Raw genomic sequence first — 13,215 nt, 5'->3', positions numbered from 1 at the left:
GACGATTGTTATTATTTAGGCCTATAGCTTATGTTCATGAATTTACGTTATAATATGGTTATATACTTAGACTCATGCCTATAGATCACTGATATGATAAGTAGTATAGTTGTATACTGGTGCGAGGGCATATATGTTAGTGAGATTATATTAACCTATACTTGATGGAAATCACTCCCTAGCAAAAGGGTAGTATTCCACTAGGCTTTCCCCTCCGAATCAGCTCCTGGGATTTCTTGATATTGATCCCGTTATTTATTATATCTGCGATGATTCCATGGAATTAGTAGAGATATTAATGATAGATGACTAGTAACTTGGAAACGTGATTGTCTATTTTCTACCTATATATTAGTAGGATTACTTCGTAATAGAGGGTACCGAGTATCCTAGTAGACTCTTACTTGTTATATAAGCTCATGACTATGCATTAGTAGAATTATACCATGGTGTAGGATTTCAAGGATCCTACTAGACCCTTGGTTGCTATACCTTATCGACCATTGTCTCCCATTTGTGGTTGAGAGAGTCGTTAGCAACCGTTGGTATATCCTGTCGACCATTGTCTCTCATTCGTGGTTGAGAGAGTTGTCAGCGATTGTTAGTATATCCTGTCTCCCATGCATGGATGAGAGAGATGCGTTAGTGATCATTAGTATATACCCTGTCTGCCCACGGGATCATCCGTGGTAGAGCATTCTCTCATGAATATGACTAGTCATTTACTCTGACTGCCCACGGGACCATCCATGGGAGAATGTTCTCCCGCAGTCAGTGTTTGTTATATACCTGCTATAGGTTGGTCATGTATTTGTTCATGCAGGTTTGTGTGTACTGTATGTATGCCAGATTTGTTGGTTATACTTGGTTAAGCATATTAGTGAAGTGATATGTTATTGATTATACTTTTGGTTAGCTGGTGATTATGTTGGGACATCTACGTTGGTTAGTAAGTATTTTACCTGAGACTGCATCCTTTGATCTCCTGTTAGTATATTATCCGTGCATTATTTTCTTCTATCCACTGAGTATATTTTTTATACTCACTACCCGTTGTTTTTCTTTGATCCTCCATGTTAGCAGATAAACGATGTGTGTCGCTTAGAGGTCCTGACTGCCAATCCCACTCGAGTTCGGATTTTTGAGTTTGGATTTCTATATGAGTTGTTACTTTACTTTCTGCTGCTTATAGTTTGGGTTTCCTCTTTGTATCGAATATTTATATTGTTGGTTATGCTTTTGGTTAATTTAATATATTCACATATGCATGCATACATACACGCATTATCATTATTGTTATTTATGACTTGGTGCTATTATATTTCATTGGTATTTTATGTTGGCTTGAATTGGTTTGATATCGTATTTCCTATATTGTCACTAGGGGGTATCGTCCTATTTGACGGACAAGTATACCCTCGGGGCGTAACACCATAACTTTTGACTCGAGTATTAAAACAATGCCCTCTTTGATTTAAATCGAAGCTCGTTCAAAGATCTACATTTGTTATCGGGTGGAACTCATAACAACCTAGTTTCAAGCCCAAAAAATATTGTTTAAAGGCTTTTTAGAGAGATCAAGGGGTTTCGGTCAAAATCCATTGATAGATTTAGAAAGCTCCGATCGGACTCATTCCAATTCCTATAGATTTCTAAATTAATCAAAAGTTTATATGTGCCCAAAATATTAATTTGAAGTAATTAACAATAGTGATTAAAAGGTTTTCAAAATTTATGACTTTAAGGCAATTTGCACATACCCATAAATTATTATAGGTATGTCAAAACCAGACATGGACATCATAAATATCTTCACCACATTACTCTTTTTCATTATATGTCAATTTTTTAAAAATCTAAATCCCTTAGTCCATCAGTCAAAATACATTGATGGATATAGACAACTCCAATTAAATCCATTCCAATTTCTATAAATTTCTACCTATAGAGTCCAAATATAACCTTATTTATTGTTATTATTTTTTAAAAATATATAGTTTAATATATCAACACTACTGTGATGTTGATCTTTAAAAACTAGCACAACGTGTTGGCTTAGGGTTTAAGCCATGGTGCTAGTGTAGAATTTTAAAAAATTAACACTGTTGTTGCATGTATATGGAAAAGAAATATTTAATATAATTTAAGAGAAAAGAGAAGAGAGGAGAACTGCAGATAAACGAGACAGGAAAGAGGTAAAAAAAGATCAATTTTGTTAGAAGGGTATAACGGAAAAGATATGCACCTTTTCGCTAATCACAAATTGATGCTCCTTTTTGGACAAATTCAAATATTAGGTACCCATTTTGGAAAATTGGCGATATTTTTTTATGGGCACAAAAATCAAAGTTTTTTTTTTTTTTTTTTTTAAACTGTCCCACCTCTTTTAAGTTTTTTAGGATGTCTCACCCCATCAGCCTCCCATAAAATTACACAGGTTAAGTACGTCGGTTTGAATTTTTTTTTGACAAGTCTTCCGAATTTAAATCTAAACTGATCGACAGATTTAACTTACTCAAAACATTCACATTATGTAGTTGCTATAATTTATGTTAAGCAACTATAATATGGACCTATTTATTTTCCTGTTATTATATTAACTGTGAAATCATAATTTAAATTTATTTTATTCAACAATATTTATATTGTAATAATTATAAAATCATAACTGCTATAACACAAACTTATCCTATTCACGTAATACCAAAATGTTTAAACCAGCAAAACAATACACCATAACAAATCAAATAAGAGCGCCCATTCCTTAAAAAAAAATCATGATTTTTGCTGTTTATTTTACCATACAATTTAAAATAATTTTTTATGTTTTTTTAAATAGTGTATACTGCTCATTTATAATCTGAAAAGTAAACCTTAGAAAGCAAAGGATAGATCTTGTTTCCTAAAGGAAGATTTCAAGTGGACTACATGTTTGTTTGTCCACTATATTCTCCACCATGTCGTAGAGAGGGAGCCCGAGGAATCACTATAGAAAGGTTCACGGTGTGACAATGAACCGTGCACGAGCAGACCCGGTCAGAGCCTATGCTGGTCCATCAGAGTCGTTGGTTCAAGCCAGTTCAAATTGTGGTAGGCTACCTCTTCAACAGCCGGGGGACAGCCTCGCGACTGGAGTACTTGAGCCTGCAATCGAAGAACAGATCTGAACAATTTACCAACACAAATGAGCACTTCACAATACAGATCTTGACGTGATTATGATTGTTCTTGTTCTTCGCTTAAAGCTGCAATTTATAACACTTGTTTGAGATCAAATGACCTCCAATGAGTAACTTTCAACCAAAGCAGTAATCTGCAATCATCACACTGAAATTACCAACACAATTTCGAGAAGAACATGCTTCTACGATTGATCGAGCGAAGCAGCATGATCAGGCAAATTAGTTGGAGGTTTTGAAAGAAAAACCAAGTTCTCAACTATTGCTCTAAGTTTATACCTTTCTGCTAATATCAGCACACTGTGTTTGTATTGGCTTTTTTATGAAATTTCTTTGCAAATGTTGCAGCCACCAGTAGGGGAAAAGCAATAGTTGCGTCGCAGTGGACCTGTTTGAATTCAGTAGAAAAAAATTAGGATACAGTTCAGAAACTCGCCATTCAACTAGTTAATGAAGCTCGATTTAAAGCGCCAAGCTACAACAGAAAATGCATCAAAAAATTCTTGAAGTGGGAGTTGAAAACATTCTGACTTATCATTCTCATTTGAAGAAACAGCATTTACAGCTATTGATAAAAAATTCTTAGCAAAGCAATTCTAGTCAAGAATTTGCATCCATGGACATACAGTCAAGCAACTGATCTTATAAGATGAAGTTGCGATAAAATCATAATATTTCTCACCTACTTTACACCTTTAGAAACAACCTATAAGTTCAAGACTTAAATAAACCAATCAGTACAAAAATAGATGAACAACAACCAAACTTTATCCCATTAGATGAGATCGACTATATAAATTCTTCTATGCTATTGAATTCTATTCCTTATTATATCATCATCTATATTTAAATAAATTTTATCTTATTTTATCATTATTAATCAAGTTTTTTTTTATCTTCCTTATTTGATGTCCATATTTGTCATCATTGGGTTCTATCCCATACTATATCATCTATATTTAAATAAATTTTATCTTATTTTATCATTACTTAAGAAGTCTTTTTTGGTCTTCCTCTTCTTTGTTTGATGTACATATTTGTCATAGTTTCACATCGCTTAATAAGAGTATTTATTGGGCATCTAAATACGTACATATACCATCTTAATCATGTCGGAGGTCCATCACATCCACCTTAATATTCTCATCTTCTACTCATGTGTTCGAGTTATAGCCCAACATTCAACTCAAGTACAAGAATAGATAAACCATACAGTAAATGTATGAATACCCAAAAAGGGAAAGAGAATGCAACCTCAAATCCACTACACGTATCGACAAGAGAAGCTAGGAGGAATCCAGTGAAGGAAAACTAAATGCCAAGACGATGGAGAATAACAAGGGAGAAAAAGGAACAGCCACATACTTTAGTTGTCTTAGCAGAACCTTTTATTTTCCCCCATGAAATTGCCTCGTCGGGCTGAGCTCCCGAGTCGCTTCCATCAAATTCTTGTGCAGTGTTGATATAAACGGCATAATCTGCACCATTTCGAAACATGTTGGCATTACAGATATGGTGCTTTGGAAGGCCCCCACCGATAATAATGATCCCAGTCTTTCTCTGATCCACATGTATGGCTTCTCCATTCATAGCTCGGATATCTGCAATCTGAAATGTCAACAATCAAGATACAAGGATGCAAAAGTGACTCAGCTCAAAAGAGTTCCTACCTTGCACGATGTCGATAAGCAAACCAGGATTCCGGACTGAATGACAATACAACATATCCCCCAGTGATCCATCAGTCAATGCTGGGCAATAGACCGAAACACCATTCTACTCAAGTTACAAATAGTTCAGTAAGTACCAAAAAAACATGAAATAAAGTCGAAAGAGAAGTATTGTATTTTCTGCATGTGAGGTCTATATCAAAATAAAGATTCCAAGGTTTGGTTGCCTTAAACCTTGTGTGGTAGTATGAGTTATCAGACACATATTAATCTAGAAGTTGCTCACTTAAAAGACTACTGATATCATAAACGAACTCAAGATTGTTGCTGTCAAGACAGCCTGAGTTATTCAACATTTATTTTTCTACCAGACATCAATCCATTTAGCCTTCAATAAACTAAGTCATCAATAGTCTCCATTTAAAGAGCAAGTTTCAACATAATTTATTAAGAACTTTTAAAAAATGATAAAATCTATTAATCAAATTAGAACGGATTTGTTAGGAAATTTAAAATAAAGATCCTGGATGACTAGGCTACTTAAGAAACAATAGTCCCATGCTAATTAGTGAGTCTATTTTAGTATTGTTAGACAAAAGGAAGTAGAGAATAACTTGCAATACCTTGTATGCCCAGTACAGGTACGAGTTTTCATCATTAATTTCTTTGCCAAGGCGAGCAATCACTTTTGAAGGAGTCCATATTACATTCTGCTAGTATTATACATCAAATTGTGTCAGAGAAGAACAGTTCAAATAACATTTAAATGGATTTTTTTTTAAAGTTGATTAATCCTATTGCTACCTCTATAGTCTGTTCAGTTAACATTTGGTCCAGAATTGGCATGATCCAATCCTCAAATTTGCAGTAATTGTCATTAGGCACCAACAGGTTTCCAATTCGATTCAACCCTTTTGAACGTAGAGAAGCCCCCGGCAGAGAGAAGTCACCCCTATAAGTTGGGGCGAGACACTTGATTAGATCTTCTTCTATACCGCCAGCAGTTGTCACCAAAACTTCAACCTAGACATAACAGAAGATTATCATTCCGAGACATAGGGAAATAAACTTCAAGGATGAAATAATGCCTTTGAGGAATAGAACGACTAAAATATTTGAATGAAGACAACTTTAGAATGGTAATGACGATGACACCCTTTCCAAAGCAAGAAAAGGAAATCAGCCATTTTTCATCCTCATTCCTTTCAAGAGTTTAACACACTTTATGTACTTCAAGAAGGTGCCCTGTAGTAATTTCATGAAAGTGATGTTTAACATTTAGTTTTTCAAGAGTATAATCCGGTTTTAGAGGAATTCTTTACCATCAAAAGAATTGATTCTAAAAGGTTCTGATTCTAATGAAAATCTATCTCATCCTAATTTTTCTGTTAGTGTAGCAAACACATAATGCCCGTTGAACCGTCACAGAAAATATGCCAAGCAGCATTATAAAGCAATAGGCACAAAAAGTACATTGAAAGAATGCTATGGTAAACAAGTAAATCGTTGAAAAGATAAAACAAAAAAGTCACTATCATAAGAAAATAATAAATGATAAAATAAGAAAAAAGAGGTTCAGACAGAATAGTAGTGCTAAATGGTGATAAATAAATTGTGTAGTTGACAAGTTGAACTATTTAGGGTTAAAAGTGTGAAGGATATAGGGAGGTGAAAAAAAATTCTAGTTAACATAGATAAAAATGAGTCAACATATTCAAATATCACTAGTGATATAATGGAGATATGAATGAGTAATATCTAGAAAGCCAACTTCAAATAGTTGAGAGCCGATCAATAAATTTTGATGAGTTATATGGAAATATCTACTGAATGTAAATTTCAAAGGAATCATAATCTTTTGTGAGCTGAAGCAGTGTTGAATGGATTGATGAAAGCAAAACTACATAATGGGAGAAGAATTATGGTTTGCATCTTCTCATTATTCTGAAGTTTGCAAGACAGAAAAGAACTAATCGTTTGTGAATTCTAAATCATGACTCATAATGTAACTGGATAGTACTAAATATGTAACTGTCTTCAACAAAATCGATTTTTTCAATTATAAAAGGGAGGAAAAAAAATTACCATGCTGTGTTGCACAAGGAATCGGATGATCTCCCTAATTCCCGAAGATACAAGGTTCGACGTGAATCCTAGAAAAATTTTACACCCCACCGATTCCCTGTAGGCAGGATTCCGCACTTCTTCACCGCAATCTTCCGTGGGCGACTGATGGGAGAGCCTCCAATCTATCTTCCTTAGCGTCCGCCAGTAAAGAGATTGAAATAATTAGCGAAGAAAAAATGACAACGAAAAAATTCGGATTTTTTATTAAAAAAAAAAAGATAAGAGAGGCCGGCAAAGTTCACCATCTGGTTGACAATCTCAATGGCGTCTCCGAGGTTGGAGGCTTGAAATCCGGTGCCGGACAAAGAGTCCAGGAGACCGAGGAGATCCAACCCCTGGTTGAAGTCGTACCCGGCGACCTTGGTGAATCGTTTCTCCTCCAAGGATATGGACGGCTTGAACACCACCGACCGCACCGACTCCAGCGTCTCCTGGTCTCGCTTCTCCCCAGCGGAGCCGGCGGCTTCCATCTCCTCCTGAGGCATCGCCGATCGCCGATCGCCGTCGCGCCGACAAGGGAAGAGAGAGCTGCTCTCCAGGAATCTTTCAACAGTTAATTGCGTCTCACCGCTTCGCCAGGCTTTTAACGGATCAAGATTCCATATTCGGCCCGATCCGGCCCATTTCTGTCTAGTTAGATCTTAAAAATAACACTAAAGAGCTTTTATTTTAAATTTGAATTTAATTTATTATGCGCACGCATAGTATAATATATAAATGGGTTAATTCTTAATTTAGTCCCTCATTATTTGACGTGGTGTTGATTTCGTCCTTAATTTTTCAATTGACCAAATTTAGTCCTCCAATTTTCGAACGTTTTCCCAAATTGATCCTTCCGTCCAAATACCCGTTAAAATAGACGGGAAGACTTGTTTAATCGGTGGAAGTGACCTATGTGTTGCTTTTATTCTGGAGATGACCTAGAAGGAGATACTAACGTTCAGCGATCACCTTGTTCAACGATTTCGGGAGAGGTAGCATATTCTTGCTGCTATTGTCATTCTTTCTCCTCTCTGATTCCATTTCACCCTTCAACAGGTCTTCCCTCTCCTTCCACCATTTTCTCTTTGTCATTTGTCACCGAGTTTCGTCAAGTTTATCATTCATATGTGAGGAGGCCTTTGGAAATATCTTGATTAATGGCCAGAAACAGAAGCTTGCCTTTGGAACGTCGGCTTATGTGACCCAAGACGACGTGCTGATGACGACGCTGACGGTGAGGGAGGTCGTCTGCTACTTAGCGCAGCTCCAGCTGACTTCATGTCGACGCCTGTGGAGCGGGCAAGGGCGGAGGCGACGATGAGGGAGATGGGGTTGGCGGCCTCCATGGACACTAGAATCGGCGGGTGGAACATCAAAGGCATCAGCGACGGTCAGCGACGGCACGTCAGCATCTGCGTCGAGCTCCTCACTCGGCCGCGGCTCCTCTTCCTCGACGAGCCCACCAGCGGCATCGACAGCGCCGCCACCTATCACGTCATCCACCGGATCGCGCGCCTCGCCCGTCGTGAGAGGATGACGGTCGTCGTCGCCGTCCACCAGCTCGGCAACGAGGTGTTCGGCCTCTTCGATCGCCTCTGCCTCCTCGCCTATGGCAACACCGTCTTCTTCGGCCTTGCTCCGACGGCTGCCGAGGTACCGACTCGATCTCAAAGCTCGATTAAGATTTGAATTCTCTCTTTCGACCTATGGAAATTCAGCCTTGCTCAAACTTTTCTCCAGTTCTTTGCTTCCAACAGTTTCGCCTGCCCTTCTCTGCACAATCCTTCCGATCATCATCTCAGAACAATCAACAAAGACTTCGATACGGTTAGTGCATCTTCTTCGCAGCTTATAAACCAACAAAGGAAACAAGTTTCTAAATCTCGAACTCAATCAATGTCAAGATTAGGGAAATAGCGCAAGAATAAAAGCAACTAGTCACTTACACTGGTTAAATAAGTTTTCCCGCCTATTTTAACAAGGATTTGGACAGAAGGATTGATTTGAGAAAACGTTCGAAAATTGGAGGACTAAATTTGATCAATTGAAAAATTAGGGATGAAATCAGGACTACGCCAAATAATGAGGGACTAAATTAGGAATTATCCCATATATAAATAGTATAAATTAATATCTTCAATTTATAAATTAGACTTGGTAATTAAATAGTAAGAATTTTATATTTTAATTTTTTCAATTGATTAATGAGTTTGATATTATAAGTTTATGTATTCATTTTATTTCTTTTAGCGTTTAATAAGAGTTTATAATCTTTTAGTGTTTTTGTCTGAAAGTGGAGAAGATGGTAAGTCAGGAATGTGACTAAAACTTTAATAGGGTGAAGACTTCATATGCTCCTACAACACAACAACGTTAGTGTCGAGCCGGGAAAGGATTCTTAGTGTTGGTCCTTTGACGCTCAAATCAATTTCTAATGATGTAGAGAATAGTGAAAAACTATAGCTAAAACGTGTAAAATAATGAAGTTGTGCATACATCTTTATGTAGATGGAAACCCCTTTTATAGTGTCACTGTAATGTCTGCGTATGTATCTTAAAACGTGTACACATTTTCCCAAACGTCTTCTGAAAAGACATGTCTGACATCTTTCATTAAACAAGTATGCATATCTCTGATGTGATAGGCTAAAAACTTCTACCGTATGATTTATCTGCATAATATATTCTGTTGTCAGTGGTACAAATTTCCAAAAGAGTACGAGGAGATACCCGGGTGAGTCCGGCTTTAGGTCGATCGGTGGCCTCTCAGCCGGGACACACCTCGCTCAGTTATGTTGTACAAGTAATCTCCCTTCACTTAGCTTTTCCGTTATCGAAGGGTTGCCTCTCATCCGGACGGACATGCCTCCTATTCAACGGGGACGGGGACGACGACCAGAGCATGCACTGTCTGTTTCTCTTAACCTCGAGTTATCTATTTTGCCTTACTCGTCTGCTGGATATGCTGCCCGTTTGGCCATGACTCGGATGAACGAGCGCTTTGTCTGATCTGTGGATAGTGACCCCTTTACTTTCCTGACTTAGACTTACACGTCAGCTGATCTTCCTTATTTTGACCTATCTTTGGTGACCTTTCTTCATCACCTCATCATTAATGTATATTATTTATAAATTATTCAGAATCTTTATTAATAAACCAAACATCTATGTATTTAAATTTATTCATTTAATTTAATAAGTTACTCATCCTTATTCATTTAACTTACGAATGTTTAATCTAGTTACAACCCTGTCTATAAGAAACTTGGGAGGTTATCATTTGCAACTTGAATTCTACGGCTTTCTGCCTTTTAATTGGAATAATACTATTTTGATATGGTATTGATATTTCGATGCATGAATCAATGACGGATTAAAAGTTGAAGTTGAGGGAGGAAGGAAATAAAATTGAGCTAAAGACATTGTCACATAGGAAACACTTTTATTGCTATCAGTATAGTGTTGAGTGATCTTCTCACTCAAGGCAACTGCCGTGGCTCAACACCCAATCACATACAAACACACACATAAAAGGCTTTTATGAAGGATTTCAAAGGACAAAGAGAGCAGCACACACTTTCCAGTTTCCACCTTCGTAGCCAACTCAAGTTATTCTTCTAACAGGATTGTAGTCTCCGCGATCATCGAAGTAACGACATACGGATCCATGTTAGAAGCCGGCCTTCTATCTTCGAAATAACCTGAACACACAAACAACACAAAACAGATCACCTTTTGCCTGAAAAGGCTAGCTTAACTTGTTGCAATTCTACCCACCTTTGCCATTTTTTTCAGTGTCGCGGCCGACGCGAATACTCGCTCCGCGGTTCGCCACTCCCTGAGAAGCATAAGTATACGTTCATATTCCGTAAGAGTTTGTTTATCTTCGTTCAATAATATAAGTTAATATCACTCATTAAGATCTTGTTTACACCCTTAACATACCCAGATGAAGGTGTTGATGTCCGCGGTCTCGTGACGGCCGGTAAGCCGGCGTTCGTTGCCTTCACCGTAGGCTGCAATGTGCTCCTTGTGCCTCCGGCCTAACTTTCCGATGGCTTTCTTGATGACTTCATAGCCACCATCACTCCTCATGGCTTTGGTGCTGAAAACAATCAAGAAGAAGAAAAGATGATGGCGATCAAATTCAAGTGAGCAAGTATAAGAAGAACCAAAACAAAACTTGTCACCTGTAGTTTGTGTGAGCACCAGCTCCATTCCAATCACCCTACAAAGACACAAGTTTGAAACATGTTTTCCTTTTTCCGACTACACTTGATTTATCGGTCGAAAACAAAATATAGTCTAAGTGTCACCTGAATTGGTTTCGGGTCGAAAGACAGCACCACTCCAGCAATCTCAGTGATTCTCTGATGGTATCAACAAGCAAATAACAACACTGAGCAAGCTATTTTCCGGGAGGTTTTTTGACTGTCAAGATTCGGTTAAACATCAGCAATTTACCTCAAGAATGTAGCGCGCAATCCACATTTGATCAGCCGCAGAGATGCCGACTGAAGGCCCTACTTGGAACTCCCACTGCATCCATGACATGAATTCCAGTTATCTTTGAATTTTTTTTACCCAACCGAACAGACAAACGATCGATACCTGGCCTGGCATGACCTCTCCGTTGATGCCACTTATGTCTATCCCAGAATAAAGACAGGCTTTGTAATGAGCATCAACTATGTCGCGCCCGAAAGCTTTGTCTGCACCAGCTGAGCAATAGTAGGGGCCCTGTAAGAGACATTAACATGGTTCAGATTCGACGGGAAAGTTTACACTTAAACCGAACCAAGATGAATGTACAAACACATCGAAAATGTTTGAATCGAGACAAAACCTGAGGACCCGGGAAGCCCCCAACTGGCCAGCCAAGAGGCCACTTAACATCCTTCTGAAGGAGAGTGTACTCCTGCTCGATACCATACCTATCGAAGGAGAATTATAACATCGATCGGAAACAAAGATCGAAGGACAACTAAGGGACTAAGTCTACGCAAAGTACCAAGTTTCTTGAGCAACAACATCCGGGTGGCTAAATATCTTCGCGGCATTGTATCGTTTGTTAGTAGGAATTGGCTCTCCGGCCGGTGTGTAGCAATCACACATGACCTAAGGAAGTGAATTGTTATGTTAAACACTGAATACGATAACTAGGAAAGCTTGAGTTGGAACTCACAAGGATATTGTTGCCCCTCCTGAAAGGATCCTTGAAAATCGCCTGGGGACTGTATGAAGCATAGAGACACAACGAGTTTGAGTACCGGAAATCGCAAAATTCAGTCAGTAAAGTTTATCAAAACAGAAAGTTTCATGAGATTCCTACTGTAGGATCACTTCACTGTCTTTCCCGGGAGCTTGACCAGTGCTCGAGCCATCATAGTTCCACTTCGGAAGCTTGCTTGGATCACTCACCGGGCCAGGAAGTGTCTGTTAACGACACCGAAAATGTAGACTTAAACAACAATGAATGAGCACAAGACTAAGGAATGAGAAACATACCCTTGCTTTGCTTCTTATATCAATACCTGACCCTCCAATCCTGTAAACCGAGAGAAGATTTATGTAGAAAAGATATAGTAACAAAGATTACCGACAAAAAGAAAGGCGAAGGACCGAACCATATGTACTCGGCTATGATCTTCTCTGTGCAATCGGAGAGGTTCAGGTTGATGAGATCGGTGAGCAAAGACATGGCTGCTCAGATATCAAAACCAAAGACAAAAGAACTGATTCGAGAACTAGAACAGGAGTGTGTGAGGAGAAAGGAGAGGCAAGGTAGGATTTATATAGGAAAGCACGATGCAGAGTGGAATCTTCGATATCGAAAGAAAGGAATCTATTTAACAAGAAATCAATTGCATTTCAGATTCTTGGCCTGGAACTGAAATTTTTAAAGCATGAGTTTGTTCCAAAGTTTACTTTCCATAGTTTTTCTTTAATAGTAATGGCATTGTCTTGTGCCCTCAACCGATGACTTTTGCATTTGACTTCCAATTAAGAAGATGCCATGATTCATTTTGCCTCTTTATTTTTTGCTTTTTTAATATCATTTTATGATTGAGAAGTTGACTTTCTTTCATTCAGACTTGAGAAACATTTAAGTATGATACATCTGTAAGTAATATAATACATCTAATCACAATCTAATAGGCATCTACAGATTAGCAAAAGCTGACTTGAATCCAAAGTCATTGTCATGAGATTCCTGTAAATGTTGCAGAAGGTCTTCTGCAGGAGCTTAGGCGAGA

General features: G+C 38.1%; 2 protein-coding genes across 4 annotated transcripts; both read right to left on the bottom strand.

Moving 5' to 3' along the window:
• Positions 1-2,736: 2,736 nt before the first annotated feature.
• Positions 2,737-7,531, bottom strand: LOC122045809 (deoxyhypusine synthase-like). Of its 3 annotated transcripts, none has more exons than XM_042606177.1 (8): positions 7,219-7,531; positions 6,935-7,102; positions 5,654-5,872; positions 5,473-5,559; positions 4,850-4,955; positions 4,545-4,780; positions 3,459-3,567; positions 2,737-3,144 (listed from the first exon to the last, which is right to left on the bottom strand). In XM_042606177.1, exons 1-7 carry the CDS (start codon positions 7,459-7,461, stop codon positions 3,472-3,474), a joined length of 1,155 nt encoding a protein of 384 aa, XP_042462111.1. In that variant the 5' UTR covers positions 7,462-7,531; the 3' UTR covers positions 2,737-3,144; positions 3,459-3,471. The 3 variants fall into 3 exon arrangements, with proteins under 3 accessions (XP_042462111.1, XP_042462113.1, XP_042462112.1); XM_042606179.1 differs by having other exon boundaries at positions 6,935-7,106; positions 7,219-7,355; XM_042606178.1 differs by lacking the exons at positions 2,737-3,144; positions 3,459-3,567 and having other exon boundaries at positions 4,551-4,787.
• Positions 7,532-10,366: 2,835 nt separating this feature from the next.
• LOC122045808 (glutamine synthetase nodule isozyme-like) lies at positions 10,367-12,742 on the bottom strand. The gene is made up of 13 exons (XM_042606176.1): positions 12,586-12,742; positions 12,467-12,506; positions 12,291-12,394; positions 12,144-12,192; positions 11,970-12,076; positions 11,805-11,892; positions 11,570-11,698; positions 11,423-11,497; positions 11,275-11,328; positions 11,149-11,186; positions 10,904-11,063; positions 10,736-10,796; positions 10,367-10,659 (listed from the first exon to the last, which is right to left on the bottom strand). Exons 1-13 carry the CDS (start codon positions 12,657-12,659, stop codon positions 10,568-10,570), a joined length of 1,071 nt encoding a protein of 356 aa, XP_042462110.1. The 5' UTR covers positions 12,660-12,742; the 3' UTR covers positions 10,367-10,567.
• Between the last annotated feature and the right edge of the window lie 473 nt (positions 12,743-13,215).

The sequence above is a fragment of the Zingiber officinale genome, chromosome 2B, assembly GCF_018446385.1.
Source record: "Zingiber officinale cultivar Zhangliang chromosome 2B, Zo_v1.1, whole genome shotgun sequence".
Classification (NCBI taxonomy): domain Eukaryota; kingdom Viridiplantae; phylum Streptophyta; class Magnoliopsida; order Zingiberales; family Zingiberaceae; genus Zingiber; species Zingiber officinale.
This window is presented reverse-complemented; position numbering and strand designations above follow the sequence as displayed.

Excerpts from the sequence above, each read along its gene's own strand:
- LOC122045809 (XM_042606177.1), bottom strand. The coding sequence starts at position 7,461 with ATGCCTCAGGAGGAGATGGAAGCCGCCGGCTCCGCTGGGGAGAAGCGA. Across the intron at positions 7,103-7,218 it reads TTGAGATTGTCAACCAGATG|ATAGATTGGAGGCTCTCCCA; the intron begins GTGAACTTTGCC and ends ACGCTAAGGAAG. Across the intron at positions 3,568-4,544 it reads GTTCTGCTAAGACAACTAAA|GTCCACTGCGACGCAACTAT; the intron begins GTATGTGGCTGT and ends GAATTCAAACAG.
- LOC122045808 (XM_042606176.1), bottom strand. The coding sequence starts at position 12,659 with ATGTCTTTGCTCACCGATCTCATCAACCTGAACCTCTCCGATTGCACA. Across the intron at positions 11,498-11,569 it reads GAGAGGTCATGCCAGGCCAG|TGGGAGTTCCAAGTAGGGCC; the intron begins GTATCGATCGTT and ends TCATGGATGCAG. Across the intron at positions 10,660-10,735 it reads CACTGAAAAAAATGGCAAAG|GTTATTTCGAAGATAGAAGG; the intron begins GTGGGTAGAATT and ends TTGTGTGTTCAG.